Source organism: Petaurus breviceps, unplaced genomic scaffold (genome assembly GCF_028583685.1).
Source record: "Petaurus breviceps papuanus isolate PSGF00001 unplaced genomic scaffold, PetGlider_PUasm1.0 176, whole genome shotgun sequence".
NCBI classification, from domain to species: domain Eukaryota; kingdom Metazoa; phylum Chordata; class Mammalia; order Diprotodontia; family Petauridae; genus Petaurus; species Petaurus breviceps.
The window spans coordinates 9,060,653-9,077,642 of NW_027185771.1; the positions used below are offsets into that span (position 1 = coordinate 9,060,653).

General features: G+C 39.8%; 1 protein-coding gene across 5 annotated transcripts in view; it reads left to right on the forward strand.

Annotated features, from left to right (window-relative positions):
- The window catches only part of FBXO31 (F-box protein 31), an 87,046-nt gene that overhangs the window by 50,727 nt on the left and 19,329 nt on the right, over positions 1 to 16,990 (forward strand). For 4 of the 5 annotated variants that reach the window (XM_069085601.1, XM_069085600.1, XM_069085602.1 and 1 more), the window contains 5 exons: positions 5,214 to 5,290; positions 8,831 to 8,998; positions 9,702 to 9,776; positions 13,590 to 13,699; positions 15,412 to 15,565. In XM_069085601.1, coding sequence (XP_068941702.1) covers positions 5,214 to 5,290; positions 8,831 to 8,998; positions 9,702 to 9,776; positions 13,590 to 13,699; positions 15,412 to 15,565 — 584 coding nt within the window. The remainder of the gene's footprint in view (positions 1 to 5,213; positions 5,291 to 8,830; positions 8,999 to 9,701; positions 9,777 to 13,589; positions 13,700 to 15,411; positions 15,566 to 16,990) is intronic. The other variant, XM_069085603.1, reaches the window with a different exon arrangement.

Consider the following 16,990-nt stretch of genomic DNA (forward strand, 5'->3'; position numbering starts at 1 on the left):
GGCGCTAGACCTGGAGTCAAGAAATCTGAGTTCAGCTATATGAACTCAGATACTTAACTAGCTGGGTGACCCTGAGCAAGTCACTTAATCTCTGTTTGCTTCAGTTTCTTAAACTGCAAAATGAGGATCATCCTTGCACCTACCTCAGAGGGTTGTGAGAATCAAATGAGATGATAATTGTAAAAAAAACTCCAGCCTCTTAGCACAGTGCCTGGTGCATGCTACGTGCTATATAAATCCTTATATGGTTCCTCATCCTGATTCAAATAGAAAAAGGTTAGGTTGCTCCGTCTTCTCCTCTCCAGGAAATCACAGTCTGCAGTAGAGTTTGAGTTTGAATGTTTGGCAGTTCAGCTTGAGAAAGGACCTTATCTGGTACCTTATCTTGCTAGGGGATTTTCACAATCTTCCTAAGACAATTCAGATGGTCCCAGGGCAAGTCACTTAACCTCTGTCTGCCTCAGTTTCCTGATCTGTAAAATGGGAATAATTATATCATCTAACTCTTAGGGTTGTGGAGGATAAAGTATGCTAATTGGGGGAGACAGCGCATCAAAGAAAGTTCACCTGTAGCTTGACTAGAAGATCTGGGAGTCCTAAGGTTTAGTGGCAGGACCCAAATTTGTCATTAGGTCCAGTGGCAGTGCCTGGGAATTTTTAGTGTGTAGAGGCAGGGGTCAGATGGTAAAGCCTGATGACCTTGCATCTCACTGGAAGAAATAAAGTTAGAAACTCCCATCCTATCTAACTGGTTTGAGTAAGTGAAGCAGCCCAGATGTGTTCTGGGGCAAGGGGGAGAGGAGATGAGTGGAGAAAGAGTAAGTAGAATGTCTAGGACTTTTCCCTTCTCTTGCTTCCACCCCCCTTGGGGTCTGGAACAGTTTGGGATTGATGAATATAAAGAGTTAATACTACTTACAAAAACACAGCTTCTGTTGCCACACTGTTCACCAGGGTTGGCAGATGAGAAGTCTTACAGTGTTTCAGTTGAAGGTTAACTTGAGAATAGTCTATTCTGATCTTTGTTACTTTGAGTAGTTATCAGAACATACCTTAATATTAGTATAGAATTCTCCTTTTTGTTGTTGTGTAGTTTCAGTCATGTCCAATTCTTCATGACCCCCTTTTTTCTGGGTTTTCTTGGCCAAGATAGTGCAGTGATTCACCATTTACTTTTTTTTTTAAAGCAGTTGGGGTTAAGTAACTTGCTCAAGGTTACACGACCAGTTATTTATGGGTGTGGTGTTAAGTATCTGAGCCCGGATTCGATCCCAGGTCACCCCGACTCTGGGGCCGGTGCTCTTATTCACTGTATCACCTGGCTGCCCCACCATTTACTTCTTTAGCTAATTTTACAAATGAGGAAACTGGGGTAAACAAGGTTGTGACTTACCCAGGGTCACACAGCTAGTGTCTGAGGCAGGATTTGAACTCATGAAGATGAGTCTTCCCGATTCTAAGAGCAGTTTTATCCACTGCACCACCTATTTCTACCCAGTAGTGGATATGCCTTAGCCCCAGGTGTCAACTTAGCCAAATTAAAATGTATTTGGGAATGTTTAATTAAAAAAATGAAAATACAGTGGAACATAGATGATGTTAATTTATGTTTTTCTTGGTCAGTATGTCTGTAGGGGTTGTTTCTCTTTGAGTCTCAACAGCACTACAACCCCATCTGCTCTTTCGTAGTGTAAACTTAAGGGTCTGTCTAAAACAGTCTTTGTTTTAAATGTGAGCCACCAACCTGGATTTTTGTAATGATTTGGTGTCTCATCTCATAAGTATGGCTCTATGTGAATTAAATTGAATCCAACTGATAATTTAATGTTTGAGAAATATTGACCAGCTTTGTTTAGTGACTGAATTTTTGCAAAGTATTCTAAGAGTTTTCTTTTTAAACTTAATTGTTCATTTTTTAAGGTGGATTTTAGTTTAGTTCCACAAATGCATAAAGGCTATCACTACATGAAGGGATCTGCAGGCTAGTGTAGGGAAGTTCTAGTGTGGGAATTCCCTCTACCACTCATCACAGTGTCTGTGCCTTAACAAATATGTCACAGGGAATTGTCTGAAACCCTGAGTAGTTAAGTGACTTGTCTAGGGCTATGTAGCTAGGGGGATCAGAAGCACGTCTGAAGCTGCATCTTCCTTGATTACAGTTTGGCATTCTGTGTTCTTTATGTGTGACAGTGGTCATGAAAAGATTGAGAGGGAGAGAAGGAAGTTTGGAAATCTTACAGTAAGTTAAAAAAAAGTTTTTATTAAACATTAAGTGACGCAAATTAGTGTTGTGGAGCTATGGAGTGTTATGATCAAATTAGCTCCATAAGTAAAAATTCTCAGCATATTTAGCCTATTTCTTTGCTATGGAATGACAGAATGAAACTACTGGTGTTTCACTGTTATTTATACTGTGGAGGAATTTTGGTGTATCAGATTATAAACTCACCTTATTTAAGGTGGGAGGTTCTGAATAGGATAGAAATAAGACAGAGAAAGCTTTTCCTTGGGCTATGTGTAGTATTTATACAGAGAATCATAGATCTGGAAAGGACTTTAATGTGAGGAAACTGAGTCAGAGTCAGATACTCTGACCATAACATGTTAGAAATGAGGAAGCTGGGGCTGCAGGGATGAAGTGACTTGTTTACCGTTAAAAGCTGAGACTAGAAATCAGGCCGCTTGATCCTGGGGGACTGTGGTGTGTCGGGAGATACTTCCTGTTATTTTAAAACTCTGGTTTATATTTCCTAACTTTTTTCCCAGTGGTCGTCAACACTACTGTGTTTTAGCACCCTCAAAATAATGTGGGAGTTCAATTTCATAAAGCCTTCATTCTCTGTCCTTGATAGGTTCAGGGGCTTTTAAACTTTTTAGTTAGTTTTAAGTCAGCAAGGTTGGTTCTAAGTAACACCGTTGCAAAAAGAAATTATCATCTACCAAGAATATGTAATGGTCAAAATTTCTTTAGAAATATATTTTATTCTTTTGATCCTTGAATCTAAAGGACTTCATTATGAAGAAAAATTATTTGTGGGGGTGTAAAGGGATAAAACTCTTGACTTTTCCTAATGCCGTTTGTCATTATTTCCTCTGATTCCACATTGAATTGAATTGATACACATTTTTTACCCCATGTTTACAAGCATTTAAATGCTCTGGACAGCTTGAGCAAATGACCACAACATACCATTTGGAAATGGACTTAAATTACTTAGTCACTGTTGAGACCTGAGGAACATTATTTAAGACTAAAAGTGTTTTGATGTGTTGAATCATAATTTAATTCTGTCTCAGTGACCTTTGAATTTGAACACCTAGAATACAACGTGATGTGTGGCATCAAAATGACAGTAGCTGTGGCTCACTTCCAAGGACAGTCTCTGGTTACAGATATCAGAAGTTCACTTGAACAAATCCTAGCCTGTCATTTTCTTTCATTTAAACTAAAAATAGATGCTTTACCTTTTATTAACTGAAATCAGTTTATGGTTTAACCCTTAAAAAGGATATAGTATGAGGCAGAGGCTCTGTGTTACAGTGTGACAATTTTAATCCTGTATATTTATTAAAGAAAGGCAGCCTTGGCAGAGGGGGAGAGAGTGCTGGCCTGGGACCCACAGTGATCTGTCCTGCATCTGGTCAAGTCATTTAAGCTCTTATTAGTGCTGCAGGCAAACACTCTGTAAGTAGGCTAGGTATAGTAGGAAAGAGGGTATTTTTTCACCAAAAGCTTTTCCTGCACAGAAGGTCTGGAACAAAAAGAATACTAAAGTATACAATTATTTTTGAATTATACCATTGTCTTTGATTTATCTTTCAGGGTTTGTGAAATTGTATCAGATCAGTAAATCCACAATTAAAGACAGTAGTAACAGCAGCAGCAGCAGTAATAGGGGTAGTACTATTGCTAGTAACTGCCTCCCTAGTGTATCACATGTGATCACAGGGTAGTATAGTCACTTTATTTTAAACAGACATCCCAGAATCTCTTTTCTTTGAGGGTAGTTCTCATTTTGGGAAAGAACCAAAAGTCGTTTGGAGCCAAGTCTGGTGTTTACCTGGGTGAATCCCCGCCTTTGCTCCAGAAAGAGGCGTGACTGTGTGGTAGTGAGACTGCCTTCTGGCCTGGCTCCAGAGTGACTGCCCAGCAGTATTTTGGGGTGAGGGTAGTCTACCGGGATGGCAGTAGGAAGAAGCAGTCCTACTTGGATGTGTGTGTTTTCAGTAATCGTCTGTTACTGCCTCTTCTTTTATCTCCTTTTTGATAATCAGTCACCAAGTTGATTCATCTTTCCCAAATGTCTCTTATTTCGGTCCTTATCTTTCCTCTTGTTACTTACCTTTCAGTGTCTACCTACAATTACCTCCTGCTTATACTGGTGCGGTGGCCTACTGTTCCTGTGGGCCTAAACCCTTTGTATACAGCCACCATACCACATGTGGACATACAGTCTACTCTGTCTTTCCATTAGTCACCAGTGAAGTCTGGCATCTCAGTTTGACCTTCAGGGCCACTTCAAGCTGGCCCAAGGCCTTTTTCCAGGCTTAGTTATTCTCCCCTTCAGGTGCTCCCACCCCCCCTGATTTCTCACCTGAACATCCTAGGCTTACCTGCCTCTGTGCCTCTTGGACTGTTGTCCCTCAGAAGTTATTTTGTTCATCTAGCTCCTTCCGTCACAGCTTGCATACCACTCTTTCTGTGCAATCTGATGTGGTCAGGTGGGAGTATAGCCTGTCCTTCCCAGAACCAGTGTAATTTCTAACCCACTTTGCCTATTAGGGTTATTTTTTTATACAGGTCACATTTTTCCTTGGCAAGTTACAATACTGTCTTGCATAAAACCCCCATGCCATGTGGGACCGTCTCTTGCAAACAGTAGGTACTCAGTAAATACTTGCTGTTTGAATAAACTTTGTGGTTTGTTTAAAAAAAGACCCCACCTAAGCTCATAACTTTCTGTATCATTTGAAGATTTATTAAGCACCTGTAGTAATTGGAAATATCTTTTATTATTCATTCTCCAAACAATTCTAGATAAAATTTGCTGCTTTCTCAGTTTTCATAGTAGACTTTGCCCCTCAAAGCTCCATGTGATGTGACATCATCTTTCCCCTCTTCACTCCTCTCCCCCCAAGCTTTGTCAGCCTCTTTAATTCATTGTAGTGCCTTCAGTTTGAGATATAGCCTTGATGTTTTTCTATTTCCCCAGTTCTTCACCGATATAGACATATTTTGGGATTGTGGCAACCAGACATTGGGCCATATGGAGGACTGTTGAATGTTGTGGTAAGTATTCAGAGAATCTTTATTTATGTAAAAATAAACAACAAAAAGCCCCACCCCTCTTTTGTTATTAATTATGTAACAAACAGTAATTATTATGAGTGTTTCTGCATACAAAGAATCAAAGAAAGGGACATGCTTATGAAACCTACCAGCCTTTTGCCTTCAGAGAGACTTTAGTGGTTGTCTTGTACATGAATTTCAGAACTGTTGGAATGATCTCTATTTAGGGTCATATGTCATACCCACACTGAGACATTTTGGGGAAATAACATGAAGGCCCCACATTGAAGTTCTTATTTCCAAGTTCCTTATATTTTTACATGTCCAATAAACATATATCTGGGACCCCATTAACATTCATTGATTTTGTTTTTAACCTTCACTATATGCTAATGTTCATTCTTCTGTGAAATTCGTAATATTATCAAGAAATTCTACATAAGTATTTTTTCAGGGAGCCAGATTTTATTATCCTTTCAAGCAAAGTCTAGTTAGAAGTAGCTTTTTTAATCTTACTATTTGTAGACTTTCTGATAAACAGATGTTGACTGTCAGAGAAACATTTCCATGTAGCCTGGTTTATATTTGCTTCCCTATAGCTAGTGTAGAGAATAATCTATGGCAGGGTAATTTTTCTCACTGGTTTGAAAGACAGCATTGGGGGACTAGAATCTCCAGCTGACCCTGACCAAGGCTTAGACCTTTCCTGAACAGCTTCAAGCTGCCACCCTGGCCCTAGGACCAGGCCCTGCACACAGCAGCCATTTGCTGTGTCTGAGTGAAAGTGAACTGACTGTGTGTGTGTCTCCAGATACTGGTATACCTGTGAGACATGGTATTGTCATGAATCTTTAGCTTTAGGCCTCGGTTCTGACTAGTATGGCAGAAAGTACCAGTGCAGAGTCCTAGAGTGGGCTCCATGGGGCCTCCACAGCACAGCTGCTCCCGAGCCTCCTAGAGCCCTGGGATCCCTCCTTTGGGGAGCAGGTGCACATCGTGTATGCTTCTAAAAGTACATAAGCACTACATGGTATATTTATGTGTACATTAAATTTAATAGAGTAGTATGCAGAGGAGGCTACTCTCCTATCAGCAAGACGTGACACTAAAACCAGGGAAGCAAAGCAACTGAAATTGGCTAACTTCCCTCCAGGCCACTTTGGGCAAATTGGAAGAATTTTGAAATGAGCATTTAGAAATAGGGTTTATCTGATCTGCTATTAAATTAATTCTTGCTTTGCTCTTAGAGTATACAGATTTATTAAGTTTATAGCTCTGGTCCAAAGGAAAGATGGTTACTCTTAGATTTTAATAGGAGTAAGTAGATTGATTTTAGGCATTAGTACGAGTGAGTAAACAGTGGAGATCTTGAGTAGTATTATGATAATTTGGTACCCTGAAGGCTATATATGATATGCTGTTTTCTGCCATCTGGTCTGTATATTAAAGGGTTAGTATCTGATGTAAGATACTTAGTATCTTACATCAGTGATATGAAATTCCTGGCCCACATCCCAGATTAAAATGTAATTGGGAAATGTTTAACAAAATAAATAAAGATACAAGACAACATAGGTAGTGTTAATTTGTTTTCCAAGTCAACTCGCAGCAGCAGGGATTAGTTTCTATTTGAGTCTGACACCAATGACTTACATCACAGTAAGCCAAATTCTTTGTCTGAGATCCTAACTCCTTTAGTAGTTTTGGGGTTTACTGGGACCACCCAAGCATGAGCCCTTGAGTCTTCCTCTGACACCTCATAATCTGGGAGAGTTTCTTTGAATCATTGGCTGACCCTAAAGATCTAGTGAATTCCTTGGGAATTCTGGTTACCCCTGGGTCTAAGCCTGAAGCCTGTACACTCCTGTTAGGAATGTTCCTCAGTTGGCTGTGATCTCCCTTGTTGTCCCTTGGGCTAGGAAGTGACCATGCAGAAAGGATGGAAGGAAGGCTGGGGCTGAACTTTCCCTTTGTCCACTCTGATTCTAGCCTGAAACCCTAAGGCTTCCAAGGATCCCAAGGGGTGTGTCAGGGTAGCCTGTGTTGAGTAGTGTGCCAGCTCCAGAACACCTTTATTTAATTCCTTGTGAGATTTCATTGCAATGTATGCTGCAGTTGTGACAACATTCTGGGATGTGACAACATTCTGGGAAGAAAGTAGGGTGCTGCTTGAGGAATTTTGGTTTTGCTTTTAAACCCACCCTCTTGTACATGCCCAGTGTTGAGTTCTATAAATCAAGGTGGGAAGCTGGCTCTTTGCCACTCCTCTTTTATACAGTAAAAACCCACAAGCCCATTTTACTATTGAACTTCTAGCTACCTGCCCACCCACAACAAGTTCAGTTTATGGTCTGCTGTAGACAAGGTAATTTGAGAGGAAGGGAAGATTAAGATTCATATTGAAATAAACCTCTGTCATCTCCCCTTCCAGTATTTTAAATTTATATTTTAGCATTCTTTTTCAGTGAATTGGATCCTCTTTTAATTTTTTTTCTACTCATTTTAAAAAGTAGATGCAGCCTGTGAGACAGATATGAATGCAAATATGGGCCCCTGGCTTAGTAGGAGTTGTATAGCCTCATGTTTAGGGCATACAGAGCTGGTTTAAATGAATCACCCTGTACAATTCTGACTAGCCTTTGTTCCAATTCAATATTTTGTTCCAGTTCTGAGGGATAAATGTTCTTTGCAACTTGGAAGAAGCAGCACTAATTAAGAATTCATTTTGAGAGGGGCACATATCTAACGTTATTAGAGAAAAAATTATGGCTTGCTTTTTTATTCTTTTCCCCTTGAGATGAGCATGGTAGATTTTTTTTCTTTGATCAAGGGGAGGAATTATTTTTCTTATTGGCAGTGAATAGTAGAGGAAGAAAATGTTATGTCCCAAAAGCAGTGAATTAGTAGAAGGAAATACATAATTTCTTTTGAAAGGATAACTGGTGCCCCCTCCTCCCGCCCCCCTTTTCCCAGACTGTGGTCTTGGGCGCAGCATAATGCAGGTCACACAACCCTGGATTGGGAGTCAAACTCTGCAACATCCTACCTGTGTGAATTTAGGTAGGTCACTTAACTTCTTTGGCCTTTGTTTGGTAGGACTGTGAAATGTATTATAGGGCTATGAAATAGGTCCTGTAAGAGCTCTGCCAGCTCCGAACTTGTGATCCTAAGAGTTAGAAACTGAAGAGTGTTTTTTCCCAGCCTCTGTCTCTGGAGCTAAAAGCCTGGAGTTGCATTCTGTATGACAAAGAAGATTTTGATCAATCAAACATTGATTCTTAGAATGTCTTAAAATTGAAATCTTTATTAGGAGGTGCCTTTCTTTTTTTTCCTCTCTCTCACTGAGAATCTTCCATCTAATTGTGTCCTAAGGTAATAATTGGAAAACCAGTCTTCAGAACTAAAGTATGGTCAGAGGAGATAGTGGGGAAACAGCAGTATGTTGGAGGAGCCTAGATTAGCATTTTGGGAACATTTGAGAGCAGTCAGTCTTTGAAGGATTTTCAACTCTTTCTCATAGCTTCCTCTCTTTTGGTACAGGTAGATGGTTTATTTATCATTGGTTGGATGTATCTGCCTCCCCATGACCCCCATGTTGATGACCCTATGAGATTTAAACCTCTATTTAGGATTCACTTAATGGAAAGAAAGTCTGCAACTGTTGAGTGTATGTATGGCCACAAAGGACCCCATAATGGCCATATTCAGGTAAGCATAGTGCAAGCTTCTCTATTTATGTAAACTAGGAGCATGTTCTAGGTCCTGTGCCATTTGGGTTATGAGTTCATATTCTTGACTTATGTCTATATGTTGTGCCAGTAATTATGCCATGGGGAAAGGAAGAGACAGTCTTTTAAACCCTGTCTCTCTTATGAATTATTTAATCTCTTTTGACGATGTAACTCTTGAAAGAATAATTCAAAGGAAACTATTGATTATCCATTTAGACTGAACTATGGGTTATCATATGGTGGTTTTCTCCACACTTGGAGAACCTGTGTTGCAGTAAACCACCCTACCCTTGGTGTTAGGTTTTGGCAAATAATCAGGACCATTCCTGAGAGAAGTGGATTATTTACCTTCATAACAAACAGCCACTTTTTGCTAAACTCAGAAGCCCAGTGATGGCAGAATGCATATCTTTCTTCCTTCAATGTCACCTGTTCCCTCACTTCTAAGAAGGGAACTGTTGTTTCAGGATGTGATGACATGCTTCTGCCATTTTAGCCTTTCACACTGCCGAAATTGCCTTTAAGATAGGATTGTTTAGTTAATTGAGTAAACCAGAGGGGCCTTCCTTGGAGTGTCCCTGATTTTCTGCTTCATGTTGTATGCTTGAATCCCTTCTACCAAATTGCTCACATAATACTTCTTGTTGTCAGTTCTCTTTTTCTCCTCTATAAATTACTAGATTGTAAAGAAGGATGAGTTTTCTACCAAGTGCAACCAGACAGATCACCATAGGATGTCTGGTGGGAGACAAGAGGTAAGTCTGTCTTTGGGATGCAGGTGGGTGGCACCCTAAGAATGTCTTAATGGATATGTTACTCACTGTATACCCTCTTGGAGAAGGAGAGTATAGAGATATTATTAGCAGAGTACTTAGCACAGAGCTATATTTTAATGCATTTTTAGAAGTTCTTCCATATGAATGTGTTCATATGTATAGATTTTCTCCCCTAGAATGAATGAACTAAGCATTAAGTGATTGGAAGTATTTGTAGAAAGCTTAAAAAACCCCATACCCTCCAAAAAGTGAAAGTATTTAATTTGATCAAAAGGCATTTTTTAGTTCAGATAATATATTGGCTTGTTTAAGAAGCTCCTGAGTCTGATTTCTCAACATTTTGTAGCTATTGTAAATTTCATAAGTGGGCAAGTAATGTTATTGAAGAAAAAATTTTGAAATGCTAATTTTGTTATGTAGTGAATCTCCTCCTTTTGGATTATGACTTTGAGAGACAGTCAAATACATTACTTTATTTGGAACCTTCATGTTCTCACTCCATTAACTGTAGATCAGGTGGTACAGAAGCTTGCACGTCAGACACAACCTTAGGACTACTGTCATGAGTCAGTGATTCTGTCTTCAGTGTAAACTACAAAGCTATTAAAAAGAACTGATTTGGTTTCAAATCTCTGTTTTGCGTAGACACCATTTTGTGCTTTCTTTTATTGTTAACAATAGCTGATGTGTGTTTATGTACATAGTTCTTAAGGTTTGTATAACACTTTCACATGCATTGCCTCATTTAATCTTCAACACAACCCCATTGAGGTTGGTACCACTTAGGCATTATTTTCCCTGTTTTATGGATGAGGAGATGGAGGCTCAGAGAGGTCAGGTGACTTGCCCACGGTCACATAACTGGTCAGTGGCAGAGGGGGGATGTGGCCGCGGGTCTCTCCTGAGTCCAGGCCCAGTGTTCTTCCCACCATACCATGCTCTTTCTCATTTTGTTATCAGCTTGAGTTGTGCGGACCGAGGCAGCACGCATACATAAAAGATATCTAAGAGGCCGGCTTCTAAAAATGTTGTTAAAATGGTGGCTTGTGTTTATTTGTTCTCCGTGTTTCCAAGGAGAGTTGGCAGCTGTCCCAGTCCCCAGCAACCTGCCTTCCTTTAATTCCTCTATTTAGAGTCTGTCTGTTACAGTAAGAATTAAAGACAAGTGGAACGTGCCAGTCTTAACATTTCAAGAGTTTTGTGCCCCTGAGCCACCTGGTCAGTGGGGGTGATAGCTAGTGGAAGTAGGTGCCCTAAAGCAACTGTCCTGCCTGCCTCCCTAGAGAAGCCGAAACTGTTGCTGCTCTGGGCTTTGGTCTCGCTTAGGGAGGAGGTGCCACATACTGTGTGGGAAACTGTCTCATAGGTTGCCAGCATGAGTGGGTTGCCAGCAAGTAGAAGCATCTTCATTTGCTGCTCACTGCTTGTGTCTGCTCTGGTCAGGTTGTGGTTGTCTGTCTTAGGGCTGAAGGGGGTTAAAGACACATTAAAAAATAACTCCCCTTTTTTTCTTCTTCTGATCCTTGTTTCCGGTAGGACTACCCTTTGTGTAGATGCTTTTGGCAGTGAAAGGGGCAGTAATTACTCCTCTCAACAGGTGTATTAAAAGTTTTTTTTCTTTTTTTTTTGAGAGGGAAAGGTAGGGTACTTGGGGTTAAGTGACTTGCCCAAGGTCACATGGCTAGTTTTTTTAATGTGTGTATGTTAAGTGTCTGAGGTCAGATTTGAACTCAGGTCCTCCTGACTCCAGGGCCGGTGCTCTATTCACTGCGCCACCTAGCTGCCGCTAAAAAGTTTTTAAGTGGTCTTTTAGTGTTGAATTTTTTTTTTCTTTTAAAGCAATCAGGGTTAAGTAACTTGCTCGAGGTTACACGGCCAGTTATTGCTGGGTGTGGTGCTGAGTATCTGAGCCCGGATTTGATCCAGGTCATCCCGACACTGGAGCTGCTGCTCTTACTCGCTGAGCCACCTGGCCGCCCCTTTAAATGAGTGTTGAATTTTTAAAGAATATATTTCTAGGGTCCTCAGGAAGAGTGGGTGTCATCAAAATATTGATTATAATTTAACTTTTTTTGTCATTTAAAAGACACCTTTTATAGTCCTATTTAAATTCATATATAATTTGTCAGCTTATAAATTTACGTAATTGGCCATTCATTACAGAAGTTAAAATGAGTGAATTTGGTACCCAACTAGTTTTTTTTTAATTTAAATTTTTGTTTTTAATTCTTTATTTTTAACATTCCTTTTTTTTTTTTTGCTTTTTGTAGGGCAATTGGGATTAAGTGACTTGCCCAAGGTCACACGGCTATTTTTTGTGTTAAGGGTCTGAGCCTGGATTTGAACTCAGGTCCTCCTGACTCCAGGCCTAGTGCTCTATTCACTGTACCACCTAGCTGCCCCTTAACATTCCTTTTAAAAAAAATTTTGAGTTCCAAATTTTTTCTCCCTCCAGCCCTTTCCCCATCTATTGAGAAGGCAAGCAGTATAATAACCAATATGCATGTGAAGCCATGTAAAAAATATTTTATGTATTAGCCATTCCAACTAGATTTTTAATCTAATCATTCATAATAACCATTATGAATCTTTATGCTTGGGATGCCTTTTATTAGTGGTGTGAGATGAGAAGGGATAAACCTACCTCATTAAATGAGCTCATCGCTTCATCAAACTATTAGTACATACTTATTGAGTGCCAGCTGTAAGTAGTGGTAATCTTTCCCAAGAGGCATGCCAAATTTATTTTGTAAACTCCTTGAGGCCCATGGACATCGAGTACCAGTGGACCTGGGGTGGAGGATAAATGGCCAGGAGGAGGGGCTAGAGGATAACATGCTCCCTCAACCACTTGGCTGTTAAAAACCACCTCATGTTGCAGTTCATAAATTGGCACCTAGCCCATAGGCCATATATTTACTGAGCAAAGTTCTGGATTTGTTCTTGATTTTACCCAGAGCTTGGAACTATTGCTTCTGTTTAGAAGTTGTTTTTAGTCACTTCTCCCTCTCCTCCTAAGTCCAGTACTCTAATAAGCTATTGTTGGAACAAATATACTTTAGAGATTTTTTTCCTAGTTTGTTTGGATTGGTTGGTATTCTTAGGGTTGGAATTGATATGTTCTTTGTGCTCATAGAAAGCCAAATTCTAACTCAGCCCAAGGCCTTGTCTTTGATATCATTCACAGCATTTATAGTAAAATGTTTGTATGTTATAATCACATCCACATTTTCACTTTCACATTTATGGTTTTTTTTTTTTTTTTTGCTTTTTGGAGGGCAATTGGGGTTCAGTCAGGAGGACCCAAGTTCGGTTCCAGCCTTTGACACTTAACACCCACACAAAAAACACTAGCTGTGTAACCTTGGGCGAGTTACTTAACCCCAATTGCCCTCCAAAAAAAAAAAGGCAAAAAAAAATGCCCTTCTTTCAAAGAACGCCATTACAATGGGCATTTGATTCATTTTTGTTAACCTGCTTGGATTAGGGAAAGTAAAATACTCCAAAACAGTTGACAAATTGTAATAATTTGGAAGTAAAATCTGAATCTGCTGAATGTTAGAATTAATTCTAAATAATGTTGAAAAACATTTTGCAGAATTAGGAACTAAGAGTTTTGTATAAATCATCTTAGTTTGTGTAGTTTTTAAGAGTTAAATCTTATATTCCAGTACACAGTGGAAATATACTAGTACATGATTTGTTACTGAACAGCTGGGAGATGGTCCTTTAGAGTTATCTGTTCATGCCAATTTTCTGTGGAGAGTTTTATAAATTTCATTATTTTGGCAGGAATTCCGAACATGGCTGAGAGAAGAATGGGGACGGACCTTGGAAGACATTTTTCATGAACACATGCAAGAACTTATCTTGATGAAATTCATTTATACCAGTCAGTATGAGTAAGTGTCAGCATCATACAAAGAAGTCCTGGTTGTATCCTGCCTCCTCTGAAGCTGATGAATCTCTCCAATACAGTTCCGCAAATGACTTGCTTGTTTGAGAGAACTGAGCGTTTGAATTTTTGTCTGTGCAAAACAGATACCCAAATACTCATATAACATGCCTGTGTTTGTGTATGCATACTGCAGTACTTTAGTGGTCTGTAATTGAGTCATTGTGTGTACATTCCTTCCAGGGGTCATGCATATCAGTCTTTCTGTTGCTTGGTAGGGAAGTCTTTGAGAATTTCTGGATCTCAGTTCATTTAGTAGCCATGATAATCATGACCCTCTCTTCTGTACTTAGTGAGGCTAGTCCTCAGATGTCAGACAGCTGTTTTTTCACCAGGTTTGTACTGGATACTTTCCTGGTTTGGTAGGACTTCCAGAGTTTGTATCTCAGAGTTAGACTTTAGTGGAATCTGTCTCTGTCTATCTGTCTGTCTGTCTCTCCTTACATCAGAATTAGAATTTAATGAAATTTTTTTCTCTCTCTGTATCTTTCTTCCTCTTTCTCTGTATTTTCTCTTTATTTCTTAATACACACATATGTGTGTGTATACATATATATGTGCATTGATAGATATAGATATGTGTATTCACTTTAAACATTAAATTTTTTCAATTGACAAACATCTATTTTCTCTCCCTCTTTCTAGGGAAAAAAAAGAAAAAAACCCCTTGTAACAAATATGGATAGTTAAGCAAAACTAAGTTCCACATTAGCTATGTCCAGAAGGTCTTTATTTCCAATCTGTTCCTCAGGTTCCATCACCTACCCTTTTGTTAGGAGGTAGATAGCATACTTCATCAGTTCTCTGGATCGTCATTGGTCATTGCATTAGTCAGACTTCTTAAGTCTTTCACTTTCTATATATGTGTTCAAAAATACATACAGTGCATATAAAAATGTTGCTTAGGTATTCTTTCTTTGTATGTGGTATAGTGGATGGAGTATTGGGTTTGGAGTCAGGAAGACCTCGTTTCAGATCCTTCCTCTTGGTGTTTCATAGTTTTGTGATGCAGGCAGATCCCTTCACTTCCGCTTTGAGCCTTAGGCAGCTTCCTAAGCCTCATCTATTGAGTTATAGATGGATTATGAGACCACACCAGTTAGATCAGATTCTTGGACTTGTATTTGTGCACAGACATGACAAACTGTTCTCTCCACTTGAGCTGTGAATTCTTTTGTCTTATTCTTATCCCCTTTGGACAAGATGTTTTCCAAATCTTGTCCTTGTTGATGACGTCTTAGATAATCACATGTTCTAAACCCTGTTTGGACTACTGTGTCATATGATTCTTCCTCTAGGCACCATGTGATTTTTATCCAGGGATAACAGAAGCAAGGAGTTCTTGGAACTAGATCTGGGATGTTTGCAGCACAACAACAACATGACTTTACTGGTTTTTAAAGGATTCTCTTATAAATTGATGACATATTTTGCTGTGTGCTGGGGAGGGGTTTTGGGATGGGACTTGCTGATAAGACTGATGAACTATGGGAGGGGGAGAAGTTTATCTTCTGGGAGTCTTAGTAGTTCCATGGCCAAACAGACCATGATATTCCCAGAATTTTAAAGAGGAAAGATAGGCGATAGTTTCTTACAAGAATTCAGAAACATTGATGTCACTGCTCTGCTGATTTTTGTTCATTTGTTTTCCATATTCAGCAATTGTCTGACATATAGAAGGATCTACCTCCCTCCTAGAAGACCTGATGATCTCATCAAGCCAGGCCTCTTCAAGGGAACTTATGGGAGTCATGGTTTAGAGATCGTCATGCTGAGCTTCCATGGGAAATGTGCCAAAGGAACAAAGATAACGGTAAGACTGTTGTCATCATCTCCTTGCCTGTGTGGCAGTCTGGCTCCTTTGACTTCAGAGTAATTTACAGCATTTACCTTTTCTTGTTGTCATCAGGGCAGGGAATAATGTGAACTGAACAAGGTGGAAGAAAGATCCCTCAGTGTTGGAGAGCCTATGATCCTCTTTAGAAATGGAAGAGACCTTGGAAATTGTCAAGTCCTACTCTTAGATTTTACATTTGAAAAAAGCAAGGCCCAGAGAGGGGCATGTGACTTGCTGAAAAATGACCTTGATTGTAGTAGGCAGACTTGGGATTTGAACTTAGATCCATCACTGCTCTAGGACTTGGATTTGAATCCTGGTTCTGCTCCCTCTTTGTGTGACCTGGGGCAGGTGTCCCTGAGCCCTGCAGACTTGAGTGTCTTCATCTGTATGCCCTGATATTCTGTCAGGCCCCATCCTCCAGTCCCAGGTGAGCAGGATCTAGAGAGAGTTGGTATCTGGACAAGTGACCTTCAGGAAAGGGGATGAAGCCTGATAGTCTCTTTTCATCAGACACTAGTGGTTAGCTTGCCGAGTGCTCCTTCTTGTGGATGAAAAGTGAAATTGTTTGGATGCTGAGTCAGGAGAGGCTTGAGTTCAGGTCCCACTTCTCATACTGTATAACTTAGGGCAAGTCTCTTAGCCTCTCTGCCCCTCAGTTTTCTCATTTGTCAAATGAGATAGTCCCTATCACACAGAGCATTGGTAAGGCTTAAGTGAAGATAGTATATGCGAGGTACTTTGTAAATTTAATGCTGTATGGAAAGATTAGCTGCTTCAATAAGTGCTTTTTAGTAGCTTTATATTTGGGAATCTAAACTCCAGCAGGATCATGACTGGCGGGTTGTTCATAGTTTCCCTTGCCTATGAGGATTGGTACAGGTGATCTCAGCTTTAAAGAACAGGTGGCCTTAGATGAATTGCTTCTATTTGTGCACAGAAATGACATACTGTTCTCTCTATTTGAGCTGTGAGTTTCTTTTGTCTTATTCTTAACCGCTTTGGACAAGATGTTTTTCAAATCTTGTCCTTGCTGATGATGTCCTAAATACTCACATGTTCTAAACCCTGTTTGGACTACTGTGTCCTATGATTGTTGTAAAAAATGATCTTTTAGGTCCCTTCTGGCTATAAATTTGTTGGTTTGTTTTTAGACCTTTTAAAAGCTGACCTTGGAACTGCTAATAAGGTCCTTTCTAACTCTTGTGTTCTGGGATTCGCTGAAGTCAGACTGTTTCAGCCAAATATCCCAAGGGGAGCCAGCTTATTTATGATTGGCTGTGTTTTTCAGGACTACCTCCCAGTACTGGGGAGGTGTCAAGGACCAGTAGAACTGATGGACCCTGTTCAAACAAGTCATGTCACTGAGGCATTTTTGTAGAGAATGAGTCCCCCTCCCCC